At 45.5% G+C, this 27094-nt stretch overlaps 1 protein-coding gene across 8 annotated transcripts in view; it reads left to right on the forward strand.

Moving 5' to 3' along the window:
- STXBP5L (syntaxin binding protein 5L) overlaps positions 1 to 27094 on the forward strand; it is a 508429-nt gene that overhangs the window by 207878 nt on the left and 273457 nt on the right. For all 8 annotated transcript variants that reach the window (XM_077479605.1, XM_077479606.1, XM_077479607.1 and 5 more), the window contains exon 4: positions 77 to 177. In XM_077479605.1, coding sequence (XP_077335731.1) covers positions 77 to 177 — 101 coding nt within the window. The remainder of the gene's footprint in view (positions 1 to 76; positions 178 to 27094) is intronic.

Below are 27094 nucleotides of genomic sequence, written 5' to 3' on the forward strand. Positions count from 1 at the left end.
TTGTACTGGACAGGAAATAGTAGTTATTTAATAACTGTTTTTTGCATACCCCCCCCCCCCCCGTCTGTGTCCGCAGGGTGCCTTGGTCACTGCATGTGCCGACGAGACTCTTCACTTATGGAACCTGAGACAGAAGAGGCCAGCTGTTCTACATTCACTTAAATTTAACAAAGAAAGGTAAGAAAGATGACCACTTATTTATTTATTACAGGTATTTATATAGTGCCGTCAATTTACACGGTGCTTTACATCTCTATTGTACATTCACATCAGTCCCTGTCCTCGAGAAGCTCACACACTAAGGTCCCTAACTCACATTCACACATACACATACTGGGACCAATATAGACAGGAGCCAATCAACCTACTGACATGTCTTTGGGGTGTGGGAGGAAACCGGAGTACCCAGAGGAAACCCACGCAAGCACATGGAGAACATGCAAACACCAGGCATGTAGTGCCGTGGTTGGGATTCCAACCAACGACTCCTAGTGCTTCATCCCTCAGCTGTATATCGATACTCATCAAACAGGGGTCTCCAGACTTTATAAACAAAGGGAGAGTTTACTGTCCTTCAGACTTTAGGTGGGCTGGAGTGCCCAGTGGAAGTAAAAAATTACAGTGCCTGTAGTCGGTGGGAGGAATAGTGCCCCATCATTGGTGTCAGTGGGAGGAATAGCGCCCCATCATTGGTATTAGTGGGAGGAATAGCGCCCCATCATTGGTATTAGTGGGAGGAATAGTGCCCCATCATTGGTATCAGTGTCAGGAATAGAGCCCCATTATTGGAATTAGTGGGAGGAATAGTGCCTCATCATTGGTATTCTGGGAGGAATAGTGCCCCTCAATTGGTATTAGTGGGAAGTAATAGTCCCTATCATTGGTATTAGTGGGAATAATAGCACCCCATCGCTGGTTTTAGTGGGAGGAATAGTGCCCCTATCATTGGTATTAGTGGGAGGAATAGTGCCCCATCATTGGTATCAGTGGGAGGAATAGTGCCCCATCATTGGTATTAGCAGGAAGTAATAGTCCCGATTATTGGTATCAGTGGGATGAATGGTGCTCCATCATTGGTATCAGTGTCAGGAATAGTGCCCCATTATTGGAATTAGTGGGAGGAATAGTGCCTCATCATTGGTATCAGTGGGAGGAATAGTGCCCCATCATAGGTATCAGTGTCAGGAATAGTGCCCCATTATTGGAATTAGTGGGAGGAATAGTGCCTCATCATTGGATTAGTAGGAGGAATAGTGCCCCTCAATTGGTATTAGTGGGAAGTAATAGTCCCGATCATTGGTATTAGTGGGAATAATAGCACCCCATCGCTGGTTTTAGTGGGAGGAATAGTGCCCCTATCATTGGTATTAGTGGGAGGAATAGTGCCCCATCATTGGTATCAGTGGGAGGAATAGTGCCTCATCATTGGTATTAGTGGGAGGAATAGTGCCCCATCATTGGTATTAGCAGGAAGTAATAGTCCCGATCATTGGTATCAGTGGGATGAATGGTGCTCCATCATTGGTATCAGTGGGAGGAATAGTGCCCCATCATTGGTATCAGTGGGAGGAATAGTGCCCCATCATTGGTATCAGTGGGAGGAATAGTGCCCCATCATTGGTATCAGTGGGAGGAATAGTGCCTCATCATTGGTATCAGTGGGAGGAATAGTGCCTCATCATTGGTATCAGTGGGAGGAATAATGCCTCATCATTGGTATCAGTGGGATGAATGGTGCTCCATCATTGGTATCAGTGGGAAGAATGGTGCCCCATCATTGGTATCAGTGGGATGAATGGTGCTCCATCATTGGTATCAGTGGGAGGAATAGTGCCCCATCATTGGTATCAGTGGGAGGAATAGTGCCCCATCATTGGTATCAGTGGGAGGAATAGTGCCTCATCATTGGTATCAGTGGGAGGAATAGTGCCCCATCATTGGTGTCAGTGGGATGAATGGTGCTCCATCATTGGTGTCAGTGGGATGAATGGTGCCCCATCATTGGTGTCAGTGGGATGAATGGTGCTCCATCATTGGTATCAGTGGGAAGAATGGTGCCCCATCATTGGTATCAGTGGGATGAATGGTGCTCCATCATTGGTATCAGTGGGAGGAATAGTACCCCATCTTTGGTGTCAGTGGGAGGAATAGTGCCCCATCATTGGTATCAGTGGGAGGAATAGCGCCCCATCATTGGTGTCAGTGTGGGGAATAGGGCCCCATCATTGGTATCAGTAGGAGGAATAGTGCCCCATCATTGGTGTCAGTGGGAGGAATAGTGCCCCATCATTGGTGTCAGTGGGAGGAATAGTGCCCCATCATTGGTATCAGTGTGGGGAATAGCGCCCCATCATTGGTGTCAGTGAGTGCACCCTGAGAGTTGTATAAAGACAAGCAAAGGGCCACAGACCACTGCTCCAGAACAAGTACTGGTCTTAGATGACGTACGTTCTGACTTAATAATAAACCTGTACAGTATTTATTTTCTTTCTTCCCCCCGCACACAAAGTGCATTGCGAGCCATAAAACAAAATATGACTCAGCAACAAGAAGGCCGCTCATGCCGGAGCCTTCTGTGATGGCAGGAAATAGAAGTGAGGGATCTGTTCTTGTACAGCTCTTGGCAGATTGGTCCCTCACAAGTGCAGATGCTCAAGTTGTACAAAAGATTCTTCTATAAGCGCTAACAACTTTCCCTGCTGGCTCAGGAAGACGAGTGACGGAACCGCCACATGCTGGCGTGGGCCGCGGTGAGTGACGGAAGCCGCTGTCTGTAGTAGAGGGCACTATAGGAGAGTGATGAGGAATGAAGAAAGTTATCCTCTAAAACAGTACTCCGGTCAGCCTCTACCACATCAAACCTACAACCCCCCCTCCCACCCCCCCCCCCACACACCTCTCTCCTTAAGCTGAGCGCTGCAGCAATTAAAACATACAATCTTTGGAGAGTTTTTCTTTTTAAACTTTGCTATTTGGGTAGGAAGGAATCTGTGAATTATTTTTTTATTTTTGCCTGGTTTTAACATTATAGGATACTATCCCCTTGGGGCATACATACAGAGGGCGCCATTGCGACCCGGCCCCATGCTCCAGGGGGATAGGGGGGGCAGTAGAGGAACCGAACTCTCTTCTGAATGCCTACTTCTCCTCCTCTCCCAAACATTCAGCGGCTGCAGGAGAGACATGGAGGGCATTGGTTCCTGCGACTTCCATATCCCTGTCCTGCTGCCCCTGTGCTTCCCTTCCCCCCGTCCTCGCAGTGCTGCTGCTTTCCCACCTCCCGTTTGCTGCTGCAGGGGATCTGTTAGGATTCCTCGTGTTAAAGCTCAGCTTCGTCTGAAAATAAAAAATAAAAAATTCTAATATTATTATTATTATACAGGTTTTTATATAGCGCCAACAGTTTGCGCAGCGCTTTACAACATGAGGGCAGGCGTTACAGTTACATTGCAATTTGGTACAAGAGGAATCAGAGGGCCCGGCTCGTCAGAGATTACAATCTAAAAAGGAAGGGGCAATTGATACAAAAGGTAATAGCTGTGGGGGGGATGAGCTGATGGAGGAAGTAAAACAGTGTTAGTTAGAAGCAGGATAGGGTTCTTTGAAGAGAAGGGTTTTCAGGGATCGTCTAAAGATGGATAGATTAGGGGACAGTCGGACAGATTGGGGTAGGGAGTTCTAAAGGATGTGAGAAGTTTTGGAGAAATCCTGGAGGTGAGCATGGGGGGGGGGGGGGTGGGTGACCAGGGAGCTAGAGAGCAGGAGGTCTTGGGATGACCGAAGAGAGCGGCTTGGTTGGTATTTTGGGACTAGGTTAGTGATGTAGCTGGGGGGCAGAGTTATGGATGGCTTTGTAAATTATTGTTAGAACTTTGAATTTTATTTGTTGGGTGAGTGGAAGCCGGTGGAGGGATTGGCAGAGAGGGGTGGAGGACACTGAGCGGTTAGTAAGGTGGATGAGTCTGGCAGCGGCATTCATTATGGACTGAAGGGGGGACAGTCGATGTAAAGGTAATCCAATGAGGAGGGAGTTGCAGTAGTCGAGGCGAGAGATGACCAGGGTGTGAATTAGAAGCTTGGTGGTGTCATTAGTTAAAAAGGGGAGTATTCTGGAAATGTTGCGGAGGTTGAGGCGGCATGATCTGGACAGGGATTGTATGTGGGCCTGAAAGGACAGTTCGGAGTCTAAGGTTACCCCTAGCACTCTGGCATGTGGGAAAGGACTGACACTCACCTGAGCAAGGATCCCACCATGTCGGCACCCAAGCCGATTCATCCATTGGCTTCGGGTGCAGGCGCAGGTGTTCTGACGTGAAAGTCGTCGTTGTCCCCCCCCCCCCCCCCCATCGGTTAGTGTCCGCCCTGTACTGCGCAGGCGCAGTACGGAGGACAAAGGAGACACTGAAAGTCTCCGTACATGAACAACTGTTCGTGAGCTCTACACGGGGGCCTGTGCATTCTAGTACATTCTGCCACATGCTCCCGATGCTCGTGGGGGTGGATTTCTGAAATGGGTGGATCTTTGCGCGGGGGGGGGGGGTTGCGTGTGTCTATGGGAATGTTTGACCATTCTTCCCTTCTGGAAGAATGGTCAAACATTCCCAGAGACGCACTCCTACACCTTGTGGACGGCCTTCCCAGAAGAGTTGAAGCTGTTATAGCTGCAAAGGGTGGGCCAACTCAATACCCTACGGACTAAGACTGGGATGCCATTAAAGTTCATGTGCATGTAAAGGCAGGCGTCCCGATACTTAATATAATGTACCAGGCCCTCTTTAATAATACGATTAGATATTAACCAGTATGACACGACGGAATGTATGCTGCCAATAAACACTTGAATATTCTTGAAACGTCTGGCTTGGTGAGCGCCTTGCTCTATAATTTGGCAAGCAAAGTACATGGTGTCAGCGGGAGACAGGTTAAGTATTGCAAACTATCTAGGCAGGGTGTGATTACGGGCACTTTTCCCGCTTCCCCAAAGGTACAGCCGTTAACTGCGTTTTACAAAGCACATCAGAGATGAAATGAGAAGTAGAGGCTCTCGTCGGGCTCGGGGAACTGCCATCTAGCTATCGCATCCTCAAGTGTTTTGTTCACTGCAGTAAATGTCAATGTAATATTAGTTCTAGCTTAGCAAAAGCCGACGTGATAACGTGAGTCAGGCTGGTAACCGCTAATGGAATTTTAGTTCTCTTGGGTGACAGAATGAGAACCTTTCATCATGGACCCCCCTATCACTAACTGCCGTGTCATCTCTTAGGGGCCCTTACAATGGTTACAACCGGAGGCAAAGAAGTTCATCACCTGAGTGATTTGAGGGGAAAGTGGGGAGACGTCAGAACTTTTTCAACTGCAAAACTTTGAGTTTACTCCGCATGATCTTATAGACTTAAACCTCGTACACACGATCGTATTTTCCGCAGACAAAACCTCTGGCTTTTGTCCGAAGGCGTGTGCCTGGATTTTGTCTTGCATACAAACGGCAAGGAATTGTCGGCCAACAAACACGAACGGAATGACGTACTACGTGTTTTTTTTTTTTAGCTCTTTAGCGCCACCCTTTGGGCTCCTTCTGCTAATTTTGTGTTAGTAGAAGTTTGAGTGTTAATTGGCACTTTTCATTTCACGCTTTTGAGTTCCCACTTTTCATTTTGTTTCTGAACGGCCGTTCGTCAAACCAGCCATGTTGCGGAATCGGAGGAGATAACGTGTTATTTATTATTGGTCTTGGAGTTATTGCTTTGACCCAAAGTCCAGTCCAGGAACAGGCGGAGGAGGAGTTATTGGACCAAAAATTGGTTGCTTTATTAATCGTGACCAATTATGTCATATGCCTTTGCTGCGGGAGCTCCGGGAGAATAATCCGGATGATTTTCGGAATTATCTCCGGATGACGGACCCCTGCTTTCTCCAACTCTTGGCATTGGTGACCCCCTATATTAAGAAGCAGGACACATGCATGAGGCTTTTATTTTATTTTTTGGTTGAATACTAATAATTTGATTTAGTATATTTTCTATATTTTTGGATGCACAGAATGCACTTTTTGGTTAAGTTCTATTGGCAGACAGCATGCCTAATTTTGTTTTCTTTTTTTAATGCACGATAAAAAAAATAATACTCGGCTATGTGTTTTACTTCAAATGACAGTTTGGGAGAGGCAGTTACATTTAAAAAAATACAATGAAAAATTGACAAGGGACACCGACATAGTTGTATCTTTGATCTTAAAAACTACGGGATAATGGCGTTGTGGTAACTTACCCAAATAAAAAACTAAAAAAAAACAATAATAATATTCTTGATATCACTAGAAAAAAAAAGCCTTTAGAAATCAGTTTGCAATAACTCCATCAGTATCAGCAGCCAAGCAGCTCCATTATTATCCCATTAAAGAAGAAGAGAATTGTGCGCTGCATTTCCAGATTTCATACTTTGCCGCTTCACGAATGTTAATTCTCCATTACGAACGCTAGTTTACAAGACCGGCAGCTTCTGGCTCGTCCTTGCTTCCGAGCAATGCGTGTTTGTACTTTGGACTTTTTTTTTCTGACGAACTTGTGTACACACGCTGGGAAAATCTGACAACGGACATTTGTCTGCGGAAAATGTTAAAACCTGCCATCCAACATTTGTCAGCGAAAATCCAACAACAGTTGTCCGATGGAGCGTACAAATGGTTGGATTTTCTGCCAACAGCCTGTCATCGAACATTTCCCGTTGGAAAATCCTTAAGACCAGTGTAAAGACCCTGCTTTAAACTGGAGTATCCCCAGTCTAAATTTCATGTTTGCAGCTAACCAGCCTGAGCTTTCTTTATGCTATATGAGTTTTGTTAGGTTTGCCCAAAGCCCAGGAACATGACGTGCTTTAATGCAAGTAATGTGGGTTGGGGACAGTGGCGTAACTAGAACCTTCAGGGCCCCGATGCAAGAAACCATGAAGGGCCCCCCTGAACCCCAGCCAGGGCCCTTCCCTCCGAGTTCGGCGGTGGAACTCCAGGGCATGGTCACAGGTATGACCTTTGTGAGCCCTGTAGTTCCACCACTGGTATCAGTAGTTTTTTTTTATTTTATTTTTTTTATTTTTAGGTGCCCCATTGGGGGACTGTCCCTAGGCAGGATGGGGTCCCCATCCCCAGAATTGATGAGGTCCTTTTCTCCAGGGCAGATGAAGTTACTGCCCCCAGGTGAGAAGGGGTCCCTGTCCCCACGTGAGAAGGGGTCCCTGTCCCCAGGGGAAGATGGAGGGGGTATGTAATGGTGTGTGGGGGATGGGGTCCTCTCACTCACCATGACCAAGCTGCAGGCCGTGCACTCATCCATGTTGGCCTAGGCTCCATCCAGTGTGCTGGACGGGTGATCAGCATATCTCCCAGAAAGACCTTTCATCATCTGTGTATGACTGGGGAGGAGGGGGGCTGGCAGACAAGGCTGCAGTGTCCTCCGGGGAGCCGGCTCTCATAGGGCTGCACTGCATCTTTGTGCTTAAAGTTTGTTTACCCGGGAGAAGTATGTAGTGCAGTGTGGGCCGGACTCAGGAGGGGGCGGGACTTTGGCTGTGGAGAACAGACATCGGACTGAGCGGCAATGCATGGAGCAGGAGAGGGGTACTCTGAGGAGCTGGCCGAGGACACAGGTCATGCGGTGAATGCACAACTAAAGAGCGGCCAGTGCGATATTCGAGAATGGAGCTCTGCTAGTCACCCTCCACCTCCAGCCACCCGTGTGCATGGTGCACTGGTACCCCTAGCTGCCTATGCTGCTGCCGGCCATATGTAGAGGGGGCTGCATGGGCCCCCTGCATCACAGGGCCCAGTTGCGGTCGCGACTGCTGCACCCCCTATAGTTACGCCCCTGGTTGGGGAAGCGAAAATTATTTGGAGAGACCTTGTAATCTAAAGCTTTTGCCTCACAGGCTTTGCTTAGAGAGGATGTCGTGGTTGAAGGCTCTTTCCTCCTGGGCTGCTGTCTGGGGAGGGTGTAGCTCCAGAGGTCCATTTTTCCCCTCCTGGGCTCCTTTGCCACCGTCAATTCTAGTGTAGAGACCCTGCTTTAAGCTGGAGTGCCCCTAGTCTAAATTGTATGCTTGTAGCTAGGCTCTAGGCAGCTTGAGCTTTGTTTATGTTATCTGGGCCACCGTCAATTCTAGTGTAGAGACCCTGCTTTAAGCTGGAGTGCCCCTAGTCTAAATTGTATGCTTGTAGCTATGCTCTAGGCAGCTTGAGCTTGGTTTGTTATCTGGGTTTGGTAGGTTTCGTCTAAGCCCAAGAACATTGTTTACATGTGTCTGCTGCTGTTGAGTGTTCTTTAGTAGATAGATTAGGAAGATACAATGAATTGGGTTACTTAGGGTCATCAAGGGTTTTATATGGGGAAGAGAATGAATATTTCGAGAGACCTCCTAGAATAGATCTTTGCCTCCCAGGCTTTGCTCGGAGAGGATGTAGCGGTGGAAGATCCTTTCCTTCCGGGCTGCTGCCTGGGGAGGGTGTACCTCCAGAGTTCCATTCTTTCCCTCCTAGGCCTTGTAGACCTTTTACCTGAAGGGGAAAGCCAAAGTCAAATAGAGCGTGTATTTTGTCTCCGCTGTCCATCTAAAGTTTGCTAAACTTTCCAGTGGCAGAGGCCCAAAGAAACTGGAAGGTAGCCACCCATCTGAGTCCTACAGCTGACCTGTGGCAAAAGGTCCAAAACATACTGGAAGATAATTGCCCTGGGCCTAAGTTTGTTGAGCTAATAAATTGCAAAAAAAATAAGTACCGTATTTTCCGGCGTATAAGACGACCTTTTACACTTAAAAAAACTGAGCAAAAAGGAGGGGTCGTCTTATACGCCGGGTCAGCTGCTGGGATGCCTTCTAGATGTCCGGTAATACTGTATGTAGCTTCGGCTACATACAGTATATACCACTGAACCAATCCCAGTGAGCGATGTATTCAAATGAATACAGAGCCTGCTCGGATTGGAGCAGCAATCTCTGCCAATCCGAGCAGGCTACACACAGTAGCCTGCTCCGATTGGCTTTGAGAGTGAGGCGCGGGCTGATGATGTAACAGCCTCCGCCAATCCCAGCAGGCTTTGTATTCATTAATAGAATACATTGCTCGCCGTGATTGGCTCCAGCACCAGAAGGAAGAAGGAAATGGCTCCAGCAAGAACGAAGAAGAAGAGGGATATGAAGCGTCGGAAGCCTCGGAATCGGGGGTCGTCTTAAACGGTGAGTACGGGCAAAACATTTTAACTGTGCAGGTTTTTAGGGGGTCGTCTTATATGCCGGGTCGTCTTATACGCCGGAAAATACGGTAATTGGAGTGCCTGAAGTCTGTTTGAGTGCAGCTAAAGGGCACAGCAGGGAAAGCAGAAGAGCCCATTAAAATCAAGCAGCTCCTTAGGGTGTCAACTTTCCAAATTGGTTTGCTCATTGAATTTAGAATATTTTTATATATATATATATATATATATATATATATATATATATATATATATATATATATATATATATACACATTGCTGCTTTGAATTGGTTTACCGGGGTTATGGCTGAAACTATCAGCCATAACCCTGGTATCCTCAGCTGGCTTTTCCTCAGCCGGCGGCTGGCTTTCTCATGAAAGCCCTCGGAGAAGCTTCCTCCCGCCGCTCGCCGGTGTTTCTCGGGCTCACCGTTCAAAACCGGCAAGCCAGAGGCAGTGCGAACGTCTGGTCCCAGAGTCGATCAAAGACTAGATTGTCTTTAATTGCCTCTATGGCCTTAAAATATGTATTATAATTATATATTTCTACCAAAAAAGAGTGATTTAAACTTGTAAACAGAAAGTGCCAGAAAAAGCCTGGTTTTAACCTCTTCATGACCACGCTATAGCTGAAAGATGACTACAGCATGGTCGCAAATTGCCAGGAGTGTGTCAATGGATGTCACAGTGTAAACAGGATTTTCTGGTTATCGGCATTCCTCTTCTTACATTTTCTGTTTCAAATGTTTTTATTCAGATAATGTAAATATGCATACAACCAAATACATAATACAATACAATCAGACAATAAGACAGTGAAAATGGAGAGAGCAGTGGTCTGATAGCCAGCTAAAATGCGAAAGAACAGTAAAATAAATAAAAAAGGAAGAAAAAAAAGAAAAAAAAAAAGGGGGGGGGAACATGCACAATAGCTAGTAATCATGTAAACAAGTGTAGATCAAAGCTCAATCATATCAGGGGAGTTGTATAGATAGCAACTCGAGAGCATGTCTTCCTACGCAGAATTCTAATTCACAGTGGTTGGTCCCCGATCACTCACCCCTCTGGGGAGCAAACTGTGAGTGCGGGGAAGCAACCAGCAAGCCTATATGCGAGTTTCAAGAGGTTAAACTGGGAGTAAAGAAGTTTTCAGGGAAAGGTCACCTCCAGGGGGTACATGGGGAGTAAAGGGGTTAACAGGTGGATAGAATGTGATTAATGATAGTAACAGGCCGGATTCGCGTATAGGGGTGTGTGATGTCCTTTTCTGGAAGACTGAAGTGTGCCATATTGTATCATGAAGGGTGGGGTGACGGAGTAGTCGACTGTGGGGAAGAGCGGAAATGGAGCCAGCATGTCCACATAGCTGAGAATTTGGTGTGTCTATCATGGGCTTGGTGAATAAGCCTCTCCATTTCGGCTGTCCGATCGACCTGATGGTACCATTCTTCCAGAGTGGGAGGTGTAGGAGATTTCCAATGTCTGGGAATGCATAACGTGGCAGAATTTATTAAGTGTAAGGGAAGTGATTTGCGATAAGTGCGTTGCGCTATGGGCGTGTGATGCAACAGGTATTGCGCTGGAGAGAAGGCCAGAGGGTATGTCGTTATCTGTACTATTTTGTCATGGACTTCTTTCCAGAACGGTTGGAGTAGGGGACAATCCCACCAGATGTGTAGAAAAGATCCAAATTCGGAACCACATCTCCAGCATGTGGGTGGGACATCAGGGAATAATTTATGTATTTTGTCTGGGGTGCGATACCAACGCGAACAGAGTTTATATCTGTTTTCTTGTACCGAGACATTAACGGTGCCTTTATGAGTGTGTGTATAAATCTGGGACCAATCTCCGTCAGTCAAAGTGGTGAGGAGATCAGTATCCCATTTCATAGAAGCAGGTGAACGTGTGGCTGCATCCGAATGTAAGAGTGGTACTATGTTGGCTATCAGATGGTTTTGCGGTGTGTCGCTGCTGCATAAGGTTTCGAATGGGGTAAGTTGTCTAGACCAACTGCAGGGTGGGTTGCACGAATTGAAGAAGTGTCGGATTTGCAAAAATTTGAAGAAGGGTATTCGGAGTTCAGGAAACTTTGTGATCATAGCTGGGTGTGACAACAGGTACCCTTGTTCAAAGAATTGATGAGCACGGTATTGAGTGAGTGGTTTTTGAAGGTCGCATCTGGTAATGTCGGGAGGGAAGTCTGGATTGGTCGAGATTGGGGTCATGGGACCTTCAGGTGATGTGAGGTTAAGGGAACGATGCGTCCGTCGTAGTGCTTGTAGAGAAGAGTTGATCAGGGGATGAATTTTGCAAGAGGCAGGGATGGCTTGTGTGGATATCCATGGGAGGTTCACCAAGGGTAAATGGGTCATATCTTGTTCTAATTGGATCCAAGCCTTTTCTGTATGATGGATGTGCCAGTCAACGATTCTGGTAAGTAATGTGGCATGGTTATAAGTGTGGAGGTCGGGCACACCTAGGCCCCCTCTAGACTTGGGAAGAACAAGTTTGGCCCAGCTTATTCTTGGGGATCTATGGGACCATATAAAGTCTCTACACATCTTTTTGTAAGTCTGGAAAAAGATTTTTGGGAGGGTGATGGGAATAGTTTGAAATAAATATAACAGTTTAGGGAGTACAGTCATTTTGACAATGGCTATTCTCCCGAACCAAGAAAAGGAGTTCTTATGCCAAGTAAGCAAATCGTCCTTTATTTTCAGGAGTGTTGGGCTATAATTATGATCATATAAAGTGGATAGGTCAGTGGGAATATGGATGCCCAGGTACAGCAGGGTGCCACGTTCCCAGTGAAAAGGAAAGTTTAGTTTGCATTGGGAAATTACTGATTCGGGTGTAGTTATGTTTAAGGCCCTGGATTTCTCAAAGTTAATTTTCAGATTGGAAATAGTGTGGAAAAAAGTCAAGTCGCTAAGCAGATTAGGGATAGTTGTCACGGGGTCTGAGAGAAAAAGTAAAATGTCATCCGCGTAGGCAGCCAGTTTATATGTTCTATCTTTGATCTCAATCCCCTTAATGTCTGTGTTACCTCTTAACATTCGGAGGAAAGGTTCAAGTGTCAAAATAAAAATGATTGGGGAAAGGGGACATCCCTGACGGGTACCATTAGCGATGGAGAAGGCGCTCGACAGGCGTCCGTTTACTCTTATTTTGGCTGTGGGGGTGGAATACAAAAGCATAATCATTTGAAGCAAACGCGGTGGGAAACCCAAGTGGGTCAGTACAGCAGCCATATAATCCCACGCTACCCTGTCGAACGCCTTCTCCGCGTCCAATGAGAGAAAGAATCCCGCCTTTTTTGTAGAGGTTAGCCAATGGTGGATATTTAAAGCCTTTATGGTGTTATCTCTGGCTTCGCGGCCAGGTACAAAGCCTACTTGGTCAGTTGAAATTAAGTTCGTAAGCAGAGGGGATATGCGATTCGCTATAACTTTGGCATACAATTTGAGGTCCACGTTCAATAAGGAGATGGGGCGATAATTGGGGATTTGAGAGGCGTCCTTGCCGGGTTTAGGTATGAGAGTGACATGTGCTTCTAGAATATCTATGTTAGATCTGTTAGATGTAGGGAGGTCATTAAAGGTTTCCAAAAAGTGGGGCAGGAGCACACCTGAAAAGGCCTTGTAATAAGCAGCTGGCAGGCCATCAGGGCCAGGGCTTTTGCCTGCCTTGAGTTGTTTGAGTGCTATTAGGGTTTCAGTGGACGTAATAGGGGTATCCAGTAAAGATCGGTCCTCGGGGTCTAAAGGGGGTGGAGAATATGTGGCAAGGAAGTTCCGTATAAGTGATTGTCTATTGGGGTCGGCAGCTGTCGGGGGGTGTGGAGGTAAATTATACAATGCTTGAAAATACTCGGCAAAGCGTTGAGCTATCTTATCTGAGTCAATAATGGAGTCACCGGTCGGCGAGGAGATTGTATGAATGGTGTGATGTGATTTCCTTTTCTGGAGAGCTCTCGCAAGCATCTTGCCAGCTTTATTGCCATATTCATAAAAAAGCTTGTGCGTTAGAATAAATTTTTGCTTAACGGTTTTCTGCAATTCTTCCAATAGTTCCTGTCTAGTTCGTATAAGCTCAGGCAGATGAGCTTCTGCTAGTGTGCGTTTGTGAGCTTGCTCCAGAAAGTGAATACGCTTATATAAGGAATCCAAATGAGCTTTGCGCAACTTCGTGCGGTTTGCTTTCAGGGAGATAAACAACCCTCGAACGACACATTTGTGAGCTGCCCATATGGATCCCTTAGAAAGTTCGTTAGACCCATTATCTTTAAAATAATTTTGAAGACACTCTGTGACCGAAGCCTTGTTTGCGATATCGGTTAGCAAGGAGTCGTCCAATCTCCAAATAGGAGATCGGGGGGGTGTTTGTGATAAATGAAGGACCATAGTAATTGGGTTGTGATCGGAAATCAAAGCAGATTCAATCGTGGCCTTTTCTAGATTATGAAAATCATCCTGTGAAAGAAAAAAGTGGTCCAGTCTCGAATATTTCTTATGGGGCGGGGAGTAGTATGTGTAATCTCGATCAGTCGGGTGCAACGTACGCCAAGTGTCGTGGAGAGTTAACAGCCGTAATTGGGATTTAATGTCTTTGAGTGCCCTATATGTAAGGCTAGATGAGCCATTGGACGTGTCAATAGAGGGTGACAGGGGAACATTAAAATCTCCTCCAAGGACCAGAAGTCCTTGGTGGAAGGCCACTAGTTTAGAGATAGTTTCTCGGAAGAAAGGAACTTGGTGGGTGTTCGGAGCATACAAGTTTGCAATTGTGATCGGCCGATTGTGGATATGGCCTTTAAGAAAAAGAAAACGACCCTTCGGGTCTTTTTGGACCTCCAAGATAGTGATGGGGCAAAGTCTGGAGATGAGGATAGAGACCCCTTTAGACTTTGCCTCATCATTCGTAGCATGGTAAACAACAGGGTAATGGAAGTTATGTAGCTTCGGGACGGAATCCGTCCGGAAGTGGGTTTCCTGTATCAGGGCAATATGTGCTCTTGATTGGTGTAAAGTATGTAGCAACTGGGATCTCTTTTCAGGTGTATTCAAGCCACGAGCATTGATGGAGTAGAATTTAGTAGCATTAATCGAATTAACCTGGTGGCGGGATCGAGGCGTTGGGGAGGTAGTAGGAGGGGCCATGATCAGCAGTTGGGGAGATGGAGGTGACCACAGGAGGGGAAGGGGAATGGGAAGGAAAGCGATTTACAGTAGAGCAGAAACACTAGGGGGCTCCTAGTGGGTGGGATAAATGGGAGAGGGGAAAAAGGGGGAAAGGGGTGTTTACCACGTTCTCTAGTGGTGTGAAAATTCGGGAGGTGTGGAGTGGAGTGGGAAACACCACCCCTCTTTGGGGTTGACAACGGCAAAGCCCAAGGAGGGTTTGAGATTTGGTGACAGAGGGTACCTAAGCGATGGAGAGTGTGCAGCCACTCAGGACAATGTTGACGTGTAAGTAACCTGAACGGTATTAGCGTCTACAGGACAAAATTAGCATGAAGAAATGTATGAGCAGTGGTAATCCTAATAGTTAAACCGAAGTTGCAAACACAATTAACACAGAAAGAGAAAACTATGAAGTACAGGACTCCCAAATTCAAACGATATCTATTTAGCCGCCACAATAACACAAGAAAGGTTACCACTTACTATCCACTATATGAACACTGCTGCGTCCGGCTATGCGGATATATGGTGAAACTTAAATGGTCGTAATATACCCAATAGTAGATATTATACTAAACAGTGGGAGATACATATGCCGGCAATAGGTTAAACATGTGAGTTAGTAGATGGCAGTCATCCTATACACCATACTTATCCATGAGAACGGAGGGTACAGATGAGTGGAACTGTACCATATACGAAGCAGTCCAATTAGAAGCTTGTACCCCAGGAGGATTCCAGAAAAGTAGGACTAAGATATGAAAGGGGCGAATGTCTTCCGCAGGGTGTGAAGCTGAAAGAAGTCTCTGTAGAGTACCACATCGGGGTCCGAGATAGCAGCTATCTGGAGGAGACGCTAAAAGCCAGACAGACGTAACAGCGAGTTTCTGAGCCGATGAATAGTGTCATTAATATCCCGGGTAACAGATAGAGCAGGGACCGGTGGAACAGTGTTGCAGTGAGTTGGCGTCAAAAACCATCTGCCATAGGCGGATGCCGGCAGTAAGGAGAGCAACATGGTAAGTCTGAAGGCGGGAAAGGATAAGTCAGTTTCGGTACCAAGTGCTGTTGAAATTGCCGGAACAAAGCAAAGTCCTGGTAGGATGTGTGACCTGACGACCGGTCAGGTAGGGATGATCAACCAAAGAGCAAAAGAAAAAAAACAAAAAAAACAAACTGGGAGTCACCCACAAGAACTTTGAAGTGGAGGTCACGCATTGCAGAGCCTTCCGCAGCAGGTAACAATTCGGAACAGGTAAGTTAGTGATATCAGATGCAAACTCAGGTGTAAAAGCGAGTAGTGAGTACATGAACTGAGTATATGAACTGACCTGACTGATCACTCGGATATTGAGGGACTAGTAGTCTCTCCGGGCCCTCCGTGAGCGGGGAGATGATGACGGGCTGTGATCCCTGCGGATGGATTCCGGCGGGCGTTGGCCTCTATACCCGGATGGGGATCTCCGTCTGCGATAATGAGCTTCATGAGTGTCCATAGGTTCCATATGGCCGGAGATCGATTTGTAGGCCATAGGGCGGAAATTGGCGTACCAATTCGGGACTTCCATGAGGGGCACATTCAAGGTAGCGCAGAAGTTAGGAAGATCCTCAGGAACCTTTAGGTAGGCCGTGCGACCCTGATGGGATGCAGTGAGGCAAAAGGGAAACTTCCATTTGTAGAGGATGCCACGAGTTTTTAGAGCCTCCAGCAAGGGGCGTAGATCCCTGCGATGTTGCAGGGTGATGCCCGAGAGGTCCTGAAAAATCTGTACAGGTGTAGACTCATAGGATAACTGGGGCCGGGCTCTGGCTGCTTTCAGAATGTCCTCTTTGAGACAGTAGTTGACCAGGCAGCAGATGACATCTCTCGGCGGATCCGTCTCACGGCCTTTAGGGCGCAAAGCGCGATGTATCCTCTCAAATTCAACCGCCGCTTGTGGGGGTCTATCCAGTACAGTATTAAAGATGGTTGTGATAGCTTCGGGGACGTGTTCACCGTCAACGGATTCCGGGAGGCCTCTAATTCTCAGGTTGCGTCGTCTGCCCCTGTTGTCCAGGTCCTCCATGTGCCGTTGCATGTCTCTGAGTTGTAGTGTGTGGCCATCAAGTTTCCTGGTAGCCTTACGGATAGACAAATCATGTTGAGCAGTGGTCTTCTCAACCGTGTGTACCCGGTCCGTCAGGGCTCTAATGTCCACCCGGAGCTCAGCAATGGCAGCTGACAGGGTGTCTTTAATGTCAGTGGCGATTGTTTTTAAATCCAGCATGCTGATGGGTTGCTGGGAAGGCAGTGTACCCTGTGTGCGGTGACCGCTATTCACATTGCCCGAGGGGTTACTGACTGGGGAGGTTTCCATCAGTACAATGTCGGCGTGTGGTGAGGATCTCCTGTCCGCGGCCTGTAATGCGCTATGGCGGGAAGGCGCCATGTTCCCTCGCTGAGAGCGAAACATCTCCGGGATGTTTCCCTGTGTTCGTCCGGCTGAATGTTCCCTCGGGGATCGGGAACGGGATGCCGACGACGTGCGGGAGGCTGTGCCCATCTCTGGGGTCGGTGAGGGAGCGGTAATACCTGTTAAAAGAACGCTGCGTGTCCTGAGGTGCCGGAGCGCAAAGATCACACATCCGCCATCGAGCTCTGCCAAGCCACGCCCCCCCCTCTTCTTACATTTTCACTGATTATAAATGCAGCCCCAACAGTGCCCACCGGTGCTTCTAATCATTTTTCCAATATTAAGCCGCGCTATAGAGTAAACAAGTGACACATATGTTACTGTGACATTATATACATAAACCAGTAAAAAAAATGACTGATTAAATAAATGATTGATAGTCCATTTTGATTGATATTCAATATCAAGATTATCGCACACAACACCCAAGAGTAGTGATAAAAGAAAAACGATCTGTCTTGCACCTCCACACAAACTGCCGCTTACCAGCTCCAATGGATATCTTAATTATAGGAGATCGCATGCGCCTATGGTTTGATACCCAGCCTGGGGCTTTAGTTGATTCACAATGATGATATCTGCGCTTTTGCACGAGTATGTAGCCCAATCAGGAGGTTAATGGCAGCATGTAGTAGCACACTTCAATAGACAGAGATTCTTTAAGTTCTGCGTTAGTGCATTAGAGACAATATTAACGATTTTGAAATATCACTTTGTTAGTATTTTTAGGCTGCTGCTTTGTCTCCAGAGGCCTTTTGAACCTGTTTGTCGCTTCCAATCTTTGCCCATCAGTGGTGCCTGTCAGTGCTGCCTCTTCAGTGGCATCTCTTCAGTGTCCATCAGTGGCATCTCTTCAGTGTCCATCAGTGGCATCTCTTCAGTGTCCATCAGTGGCATCTCTTCAGTGTCCATCAGTGGCATCTCTTCAGTGTCCATCAGTGGCATCTCTTCAGTGTCCACCAGTGGCATCTCTTCAGTGTCCACCAGTGGCATCTCTTCAGTGTCCACCAGTGGCATCTCTTCAGTGCCCATCAGTGGCATCTCTTCAGTGCCCATCAGTGGCATCTCTTCAGTGCCCATCAGTGGCATCTCTTCAGTGCCCATCAGTGGCATCTCTTCAGTGTCCATCAGTGGCATCTCTTCAGTGTCCATCAGTGGCATCTCTTCAGTGTCCATCAGTGGCATCTCTTCAGTGTCCATCAGTGGCATCTCTTCAGTGTCCATCAGTGGCATCTTTTCAGTGTCCATCAGTGGCATCTCTTCAGTGCCCATCAGTGGCATCTCTTCAGTGCCCATCAGTGGCACCTTTTCAGTGTCCATCAGTGGCATCTCTTCATTGCCCATCAGTGCTGCCTCTTCAGTGCAGCCTATTAGTGCCCACCAGTGCCACCCCATCAGCGCACGTCACTGAAGAAGAAAAATTACTTATTAACAAAATTTTATAACAGAAACTAAGAAAAAACATTTTCTTTTCTACATTTTCAGTCTTTTTTTTATTTAGCAAGAAATAAAAACGCCAGTGGTTATTAAATACCACCAAATAAAAGCTCTATCGGAATGATAAAAATGTCATATTGGTACAGCGATGCCTGACCGCGCAATTGTCATTCAAATTGTGACAGCGCTGAAAATTGGCCTGGGCAGGAAGGGGGTGAAAGTGCCCGGTATTGATCTATGCACTAATTCCTTTTTTGAAGAATTCATTAGAATATAGTGGATGTATTTATTGTGAGTTGTGTGAGATCTCGGTGTATTCACACGGACGGGTCTGGCGTCAGGACTGGACGTGTTTGCTGACATCTGTGTTTGTCCAGGAGTCTCACGTTGTTGTCATTTTTTGTTGTTTGTCTTATGTAAATCCACTTGTTTTGATCTGTATGCTGCACAGTTCCGCATAATGAGGTCATCGGCACGTTCCCGTCGCCTCCTGTCTTCTCCTTACTTTGATTTGCTGGCCCCGAGCCCAGATCTGAGTGTGACAACGAGTAAAAAAAAAAGAGTGAACTGGCTGCATTCCCTCTACAGACTGCAGGGCTGCCGCTTTCCGTAGCGGGAGAAGAGGCTTGTAAATTTTACCAGCGATCTTTCTTATACTGTATATGTAGCTACAAAGGCAGGCGCCACCATACAAACAGTGATTATACTCCCTATTCATGAAGATGAACCAAAGTGGGACAAAAAAAAAGCCCTAAAACATATGGGGGGGGACTGATTTTTTGGAAAACTCTCTATTTGAAGACGACTCTCCCAGCAGCTATCTTCAGATGGAGAGTTTTCCAAGAAATCAGTCCCCTCGATATAGTTTAGGGCTTTTTTTGGCCCTCTTTGATTCATCTATATGCGTAGATCCCAACTGTCCCTGATTTAAAAACCATTCCCTCATTTTGGTCTGGTCTACACTCACTGGCCACTTTATTAGGTACACCTTGCCAGTAGTGGGTTGGACCCCCCCTTTTATCTTCATGACTAGGGTACCAAAGAGGCTTTGACCCAAAGTGCCTGACCACCGCTCCACCGACCACTTATAATAAAATTGACCAGACATGACACAGATGGAGTTTAATGACCATAGCAGCCTTTTATTAACCAGATATATAAATAACATATTCACCGCTTCAGAATCGATTTAACCGACAATTGTGCGGTCGTGCGACGTTGCACCCAAACAAATAGAGCTTTTGTTTGGTGGTATTTTCAGTTTTTATTTTTTGCGCTATAAACAAGAAACAGCAACAATTTTGAAAAAAAAAGCTATATTTTTTACTTTTATGTGTGGCAGAAAACTAACACTGCATATCACCCTGAACACATCATCCTCACCGTGAAACAAGGTGGTGGCAGCATCATGTGGTGGGGATGCTTTTCTTCAGCAGGGGCAGCGAAGCTGGTCAGAGTTGATGGGAAGATGGATGGAGCCAAATACAGGACAATCAGTGCTTTTACACGAGTATGTAGCCCAATCAGTAGGTTAATGGCAGCATGTAGTAGCACTCTTCAATAGACAGAGATTCTTTAAGTTCTGCGTTAGTGCATTAGAGATAATATTAACGATTTTGAAATATCACTTTGTTAGTATTTTTAGGCTGCTGCTTTGTCTCCAGAGGCCTATTGAACCTGTTTGCCGCTTCCAATCTTTGCCCATCAGTGGTGCCTGTCAGTGCTGCCTCTTCAGTGGCATCTCTTCAGTGCCCATCAGTGGCATCTCTTCAGTGCCCATCAGTGGCATCTCTTCAGTGCCCATCAGTGGGATCTTTTCAGTGTCCATCAGTGGCATCTTTTCAGTGTCCATCAGTGGCATCTTTTCAGTGTCCATCAGTGGCATCTTTTCAGTGTCCATCAGTGGCATCTTTTCAGTGTCCATCAGTGGCATCTTTTCAGTGTCCATCAGTGGCATCTCTTCAGTGCCCATCAGTGGCATCTTTTCAGTGTCTTTGATGTCTTTGATTCATCTATATGCGTAGATACCAACTGTCCCTGATTTAAAAACCATTCCCTCATTTTGGTCTGGTCTACACTTACAGGCCACTTTATTAGATACACCTTGCCAGTAGCGGGTTGGATCCCCCCCCCTTTTGTCTTCATGACTAGGGTACCAAAGAGGCTTTGACCCAAAGTGCCTGACCACCGCTCCACCGACCACTTATAATAAAATTGACCAGACATGACACAGATGGAGTTTAATGACCATAGCAGCCTTTTATTAACCAGATATATAAATAATATATTCACCGCTTCAGAATCGCTTTAACTGACAATTGTGCGGTCGTGTGACGTTGCACCCAAACAAATAGAGCTTTCGTTTGGTGGTATTTGCAGTTTTTATTTTTTGTGCTATAAACAAAAAACAGCAACAATTTAAAAAAAAAACAATATTTTTTACTTTTATGTGTGGCAGAAAACTAACACTGCATATCACCCTGAACACATCATCCTCACTGTGAAACATGGTGGTGGCAGCACCATGTGGCGGGGATGCTTTTCTTCAGCAGGGACAGGGAAGCTGGTCAGAGTTGATGGGAAGACGGATGGAGCCAAATACAGGACAATCTTAGAAGAAAACCTGTACGCACGGTCGGACATTCCGACAACAAAATCCGTTGGATTTTATCAGACTGATTTTGTCCGAAACCGGTGTTGCATACACACGGTCGGACAAAGTTGTCGGAAAATCCGATCGTTTGTAACGTGATGACGTTATTTAGTTACGACGGGACTACGTTCAGGCTAGTAGCCAATAGCTTTGGTCTAGGAATTTGATCTGAGCATGCGTGGCACTTTGTCTGATCGGAATTCTCTACACACGATCGGACAAAGTCTGATCGGATCATGTTGTCGGAAAATTTTTACATCCAGCTCTCAAACTTTGTTGGACGGACACTCCGACGGTAAAAGTCAGATGAAGCCCACACACGGTTGGATTATCCAACAACACGGTCCGTTCGGACATTTTCCGTTGGAATGTCCGACCGTGTGTACAAGGGCTTAGAGTCTGCAAAAGTCTTGAGACTGGGGTGGAGGTTCACCTTCCAGCAGGACAACGACCTGAAATATACAGCCATAGCTACAATGGAATGGTTTAGATCAAAGCATATTCATGTGTTAGAATGACCCAGTCACAGTCCAGACCTAAATCCAATTGAGAATCTGTGGCAAGACTTGAAAATTGCTGTTCACAGACGCTCTCCATCCAATCTGACAGAGCTTGAGATATTTTGCAAAGAAGAATGGGCAAAAATGTCCCTCTCTAGATGTGCTAAGCTGGTAGAGACATCCCCAAAAAGACTTGCAGCTGTAATTGCAGTGAAAGGGGGTTCTACAAAGTATTGACTCCGGGGGGCGGCATACAAATGTACCCCCCACACTTTTCACATATTTATTTGTAACAAATTGTGAAAAACATTTATAATTTTCCTTCCACTTCACAATTATGTGCCACTTTGTGTTGGTCTATCACAAAATTTTAAGGACTATGAATACTTTTTCAAGGCACTGTACTCCTTTATTTTCTATTCTATGTTATTCTATTCGGAAATTCAAATTTGAATCAAATTAGAAAATTATTCTAATTGAATTCAAATTCTAGAACCTTTTGCCTTTGATTCAAATTAGATTCAAATTAGATTTTTCATCCAAAATTTGTTGTTGTTTTTTGGATTCATTTACATTCATTACTATTGTAATAACGAAAAATCTGTCTGAATTTAAATTCAGAAACGGATGAACCACACACGTCTGGCATCTATGGATAGCAGAACAGGTCCAGATGAATGTGTCCAACTACAGTTGTGCTCATAAGTTTACATACCCTGGTAGAATTTATGATTTCTTGGCCATTTTTCAGAGGATATGAATGATAACAAAAAAAAACATTTCTTTAACTTATGGTTAGTGTTTGACTGAAACCATTTATTATCAATCAACTGTGTTTACTCTTTTTAAATCATAATGGCAACAGAAACTACCCAATTGACCCTGATCAAAAATGTACCTACCCTGGTGATTTTGGCCTGATAACATGCACACAAGTTGACACAAATGGGTTTGAATGGCTATTAAAGGTAACCATCCTCACCTGTGATCTGTTTGCTTATAATTAGTGTGTGTGTGTATAAAAAGTCAATGAGTTTCTGGACTCCTGACAGACCCTTGCATCTTTCATTCAGTGCTGCACTGACGTTTCTGGATTCTGAGTCATGGGGAAAGCAAAAGAATTGTCAAAGGATCTGTGGGAAAAGGTAGTTGAACTGTATATAAAACAGGAGAGGGATATAAAAAGATATCCAAGGAATTGATAATGCCAATCAGCAGTGTTCAAACTCTAATCAAGAAGTGGAAAACGAGGGCTTCTGTTGAAACCAAACCACGGTCAGGTAGACCAACTAAAATTTCAGCCACAACTGCCAGGAAAATTGTTCGGGATGCAAAGAAAAACCCACAAATAACTTCAGGTGAAATACAGGACTCTCTGAAAACATGTGGTGTGGCAGTTTCAAGATGCAAAATAAGGAGGCACTTGAAAAAAGATGGGCTGCATGGTCGAGTCGCCAGAAGAAAGCCATTACTACGGAAATGTCAAAGTATCCCGCTTACAATATGCCAAACAGCACAGAGACAAGACTCAAACCTTCTGGCACAAAGTCATTTGGAGGGATGAGACCAAAATTTTGCTTTTTGGCCACAACCATAAATGCTACATTTGGAGAGGAGTCAACAAGGCCTATGATGAAAGGTCCACCATCCCTACTGTGAAACACGGAGGTGGATCGCTGATGTTTTGGGGATGTGTGAGCTACAAAGGCACAGGAAATTTGGTCAAAATTGATGGCAAAATGAATGCAGTATGTTATCAAAAAATACTGGAGGAACATTTGCATTCATCAGCCAGGAAGCTGCTCACGGGACGTACTTGGACATTCCAACATGACAATGATCCAAAACACAAGGCCAAGTCTACCTGTCATTGGCTACAGCAGAATAAAGTGAAGGTTCTGGAGTGGCCATCTCAGTCTCCTGACCTCAATATCATTGAGCCCCTCTGGGGAGATCTCAAACGTGCCGTTCATGGAAGACAGAACAAGAATTTCCAGGAACTGGAGACTTTTTACCAAGAGGAATGGGCAGCTTTACCATCTGAGAAGATAAAGAGCCTCATCCACAAATACCACAAAAGAATTCAAGCTGTCATTGATGTTAAAGGGGAAATACACGGTATTAAGAACTGGGGTATGTAAACTTTTTATCAGGGTCATTTGGGTAGTTTCTGTTGTGATTATGATTGTGATTGTGATTATGATTTAAAAAAGAGTAAACACAGTTGATTGATAATAAATGGCTTCAGCCAAACACTAACCATGAGTGAAAGTTTTTGTGTAAATTCTGCCAGGGTATGTAAACTTATGAGCACAGCTGTAGCTGTGTTATTACCTGGATGGCAGGGAACCTCAACATGCAAACCAGGCACAGTTTTCATGTTATGCACAATTCCCATACAGACTGTAGATTTTGCGCTGCTGCTGCTGCTGGATATGTTTTCACCTGGAATATTAAACCCGGGATGGCGGGCGTTGAGAAGACAGGAGGACAATGGGAAAACCAGCTGTCGGTTTTCATCCACAGAACTTTCATGTCCATACAGAGCCACCAGATGCGTTTTGGTCTTTACTCATTATACATATGACAATGAGCCATCTGAGCTTGTATGATTAGTAATTAAAAGAGGTGACTGAGCCTTTTCCTGCTGCAAATTTGTGACAGACTGACGTCCCTCCTCCTTACGGGAGACATTCTGTTATTTAGCGAGGATCGTGAAGAGAAACTGGAGCAAATTAAATTGGATTTGCCGTCTGTAGTATGATTTTTATTTCCCAGTGCAAATTAATAAAAGTCAAATTCTGGTCAGGATTTCGGCTTTCTTTCAAGGAAATCCTTTTTTAAAGTTTTTGTTTTAATTAAATACTGGTTGGCTTAAAGAGGCCCTGTCACCAACGTAAACGATTTCAGATAAAAGCAAAAGAAACCTCAAGCATTTAAGATGCTTCCAGTGTATTCCTTTCTATAATTTACGTTTGCGAACCGAACAGTGGCGGCCCATCCATAGAGGGCGTACGGCTGCCTCCCCTATCCGTGCGTCTGACCCCCTGATCTACATATAAGTGACACTGGACCATGGATTCCAGTGGGGGGGGGGGGGTTTGAAACGCCTGATTAGAGTCATGCCACGTACACACGATCGGAATTCTCGTCGGAAAAAGCTCTGATGGTTTTCCCGACGGAATTCCTACGGAATTCGGCTGAAGCTGTCTTGCACAGTCACATCAAATTCCGATCGTTTATAACGCGGTGACGTACAACACGACCAGAAAAAGGAAGTTCAATAGCCAGTAGCCAATAGCTTCTGTCTCGTAGTTGAATCTGAGCATGCGTGATTTTTGGCGTGTTGGAATTGCATACACACGATCGGAATTACCGATAGAAAGTTTTTCCGTCTGGAAAATTGAGAACATGCTATCAATTTTTGGCTGGCGGGAATTCGGACAGCTACATTTCGATGGAGCATACACACGGTCGCATTTTCAGATGACTGTCTTTTTCTGGCCTGGAATTCCGATCGTGTGTACGTGGCATCAGAGACTCTAAGACCCCGTTCACACCTGAGCGTTTTGTAGCTTGAATCCTGAAGCTACAAAACGCTAGAGGGGAAAAATTCTATTATTCTCAATGGAGATGGTTCACATCTCCACTCCATGTCGCCTGAAGCCAAACGCCTGAAGCTCAAACAAGTTCTGGACCCTTTTTTGTCGCTCGAATTGAGCAGATTTGGGCGTTTTTCTTCTTTTAACATTGGTGACCTTTTGCCCTGCACAAAATCGCGGCAAATCGCGGTAAAAAACGCTTCAAAAAAGGGTGAGCTCAGAGCACAGAGCATTGCGCTCTGATCCCACCCAGTTGTGTGACCATAAGAAATGAATTTTCGCTATTATCACACTAAAATTCCTCCCCGCCAGTCAGGAGGCAGGTCTGTGAGATTTGTTTCCCGATTGGCCAAAGCATCAGGAGAACCTATTGGATGCCTAGCGCTCTGGCGAAAGAGGAGACACATGGCGGAGGTAGCTGGAGTAGCGGACACTGGAGCCGCTGCGGCTCGCACTCCAGGAGAGAACACCACAGCCCCCCCCACATGAGTGGGTAAGTGCCAAGCAACCCATGGGGGGGGATGCTATTTCAGTGCCACCAGGAGGGGGAATGTTGTTTGTTTGCCATCTCCCCAAAAACAAGAACCCACCATCTGCCACTGGAACCAAAAAACCCAGTGACAGAATACCTGATTAATAACAAACAGAAGCCTAACTAACAACTAACTACGGTATATACAAAATGGGGAACACCAAAAAGCAGGGGAAAACTGGAGATGCAGGGAGCAGATGGGAAGGGGGAGCCAAATAACTGTGATCAGGAACAGGACAGAGCAGGTACAAGGTAGCAGGATACAGGGTACAGCGTGCAGGACAGGAACAGGATAATGGCTGGCCACATCTGGCAGCAAGCAAAACACTGAAGCGAGAGGCACTTAGTAGAGGAGGACCTAAATATCCTCCCAGCAGCCAGCATCAGGTGGAAACTGACCCTCGGTCAGGCAACACTATGAGGATGAAACGTATATCCTTTTTTTCCATTGGAATATCCGACGGACAAAGTTTTAGAGCTGGGCTATAAAACTTTCCGACAACATGACTTTGTCCGATTGTGTGTAGAGAATTCCAATCGGACAAAATGCCACACATGCTCAGATCAAATTCCTAGACCAAAGCTATTGGCTACTAGCCTGAACGTAGTCCCGTCGTAATGAAATAACGTCATCACGTTCTGAACGATCGGATTTTCCGACAACTTTGTCCGACCGTGTGTATGCAACACCAGTTTCAGACAAAATCCGTCTGACAAAACCTGACGGATTTTGTTGTCGCAATGTCCGACCGTGTGTACAAGGGCTTATACGGGGATGTTGGTATTTCATATATAGGGTCTATTATCTGGTGGCTTTCATGCACTTGGAGAATAGTTGGGTATTTTGCAGCAGTCTGCAAGTGAGATTCCAATTGAAGGAAAGGAGGCTGAAAGTTGAGGAAGAATTGTATCTTTTTTTTTATTTTTTAAATCTGTAAAATAAATTTACCGGGACAACAATATAGAAAATAAAACTTCTGCTATACAGTGTAAACCTTTGATTGCGAGCATAATTTGTTCCGGGAAGCATGCTTGTAATCCAAAGCACTTGTATATCAAAGCGAATTTCCCCATAAGAAATAATGGAAACTCAGGTGATTCGTTCCACAACCATTTATTCATAAATCCTTCCGTTTTTAGTTCATATAAAAAAGATTATAGCAATGTGACCATAAAATGTCCATCCACAAGTGGAAGCCTCCACAAGGGGATTAGAATCAAAATCCAGTAGGAGCTCCAGAGTATGAAAGAGAAGAGGGACGCCTCTAAGTGTAGCAATATGGTTACATTTAATGAAGGTACAACATTTAGAAACTCACATGATTGATGATTAAAATAGGCACATCTAGGCCCTTGTACACACGGTCGGAGAATCCGTCGGAATGTGTCCTATCGGACCGTGTTGTCGGATAATCCGACTGTGTGTGGTATGCATTGGACTGATTCCGTCGGAATATCCGTCGGACCCAATTTTACAACATGTTGGAAATATT

The sequence above is a fragment of the Lithobates pipiens genome, unplaced genomic scaffold, assembly GCF_037356315.1.
Source record: "Lithobates pipiens isolate NorthernLeopardFrog02 unplaced genomic scaffold, aLitPip1_a1.2 Scaffold_16, whole genome shotgun sequence".
NCBI classification, from domain to species: Eukaryota; Metazoa; Chordata; class Amphibia; order Anura; family Ranidae; genus Lithobates; species Lithobates pipiens.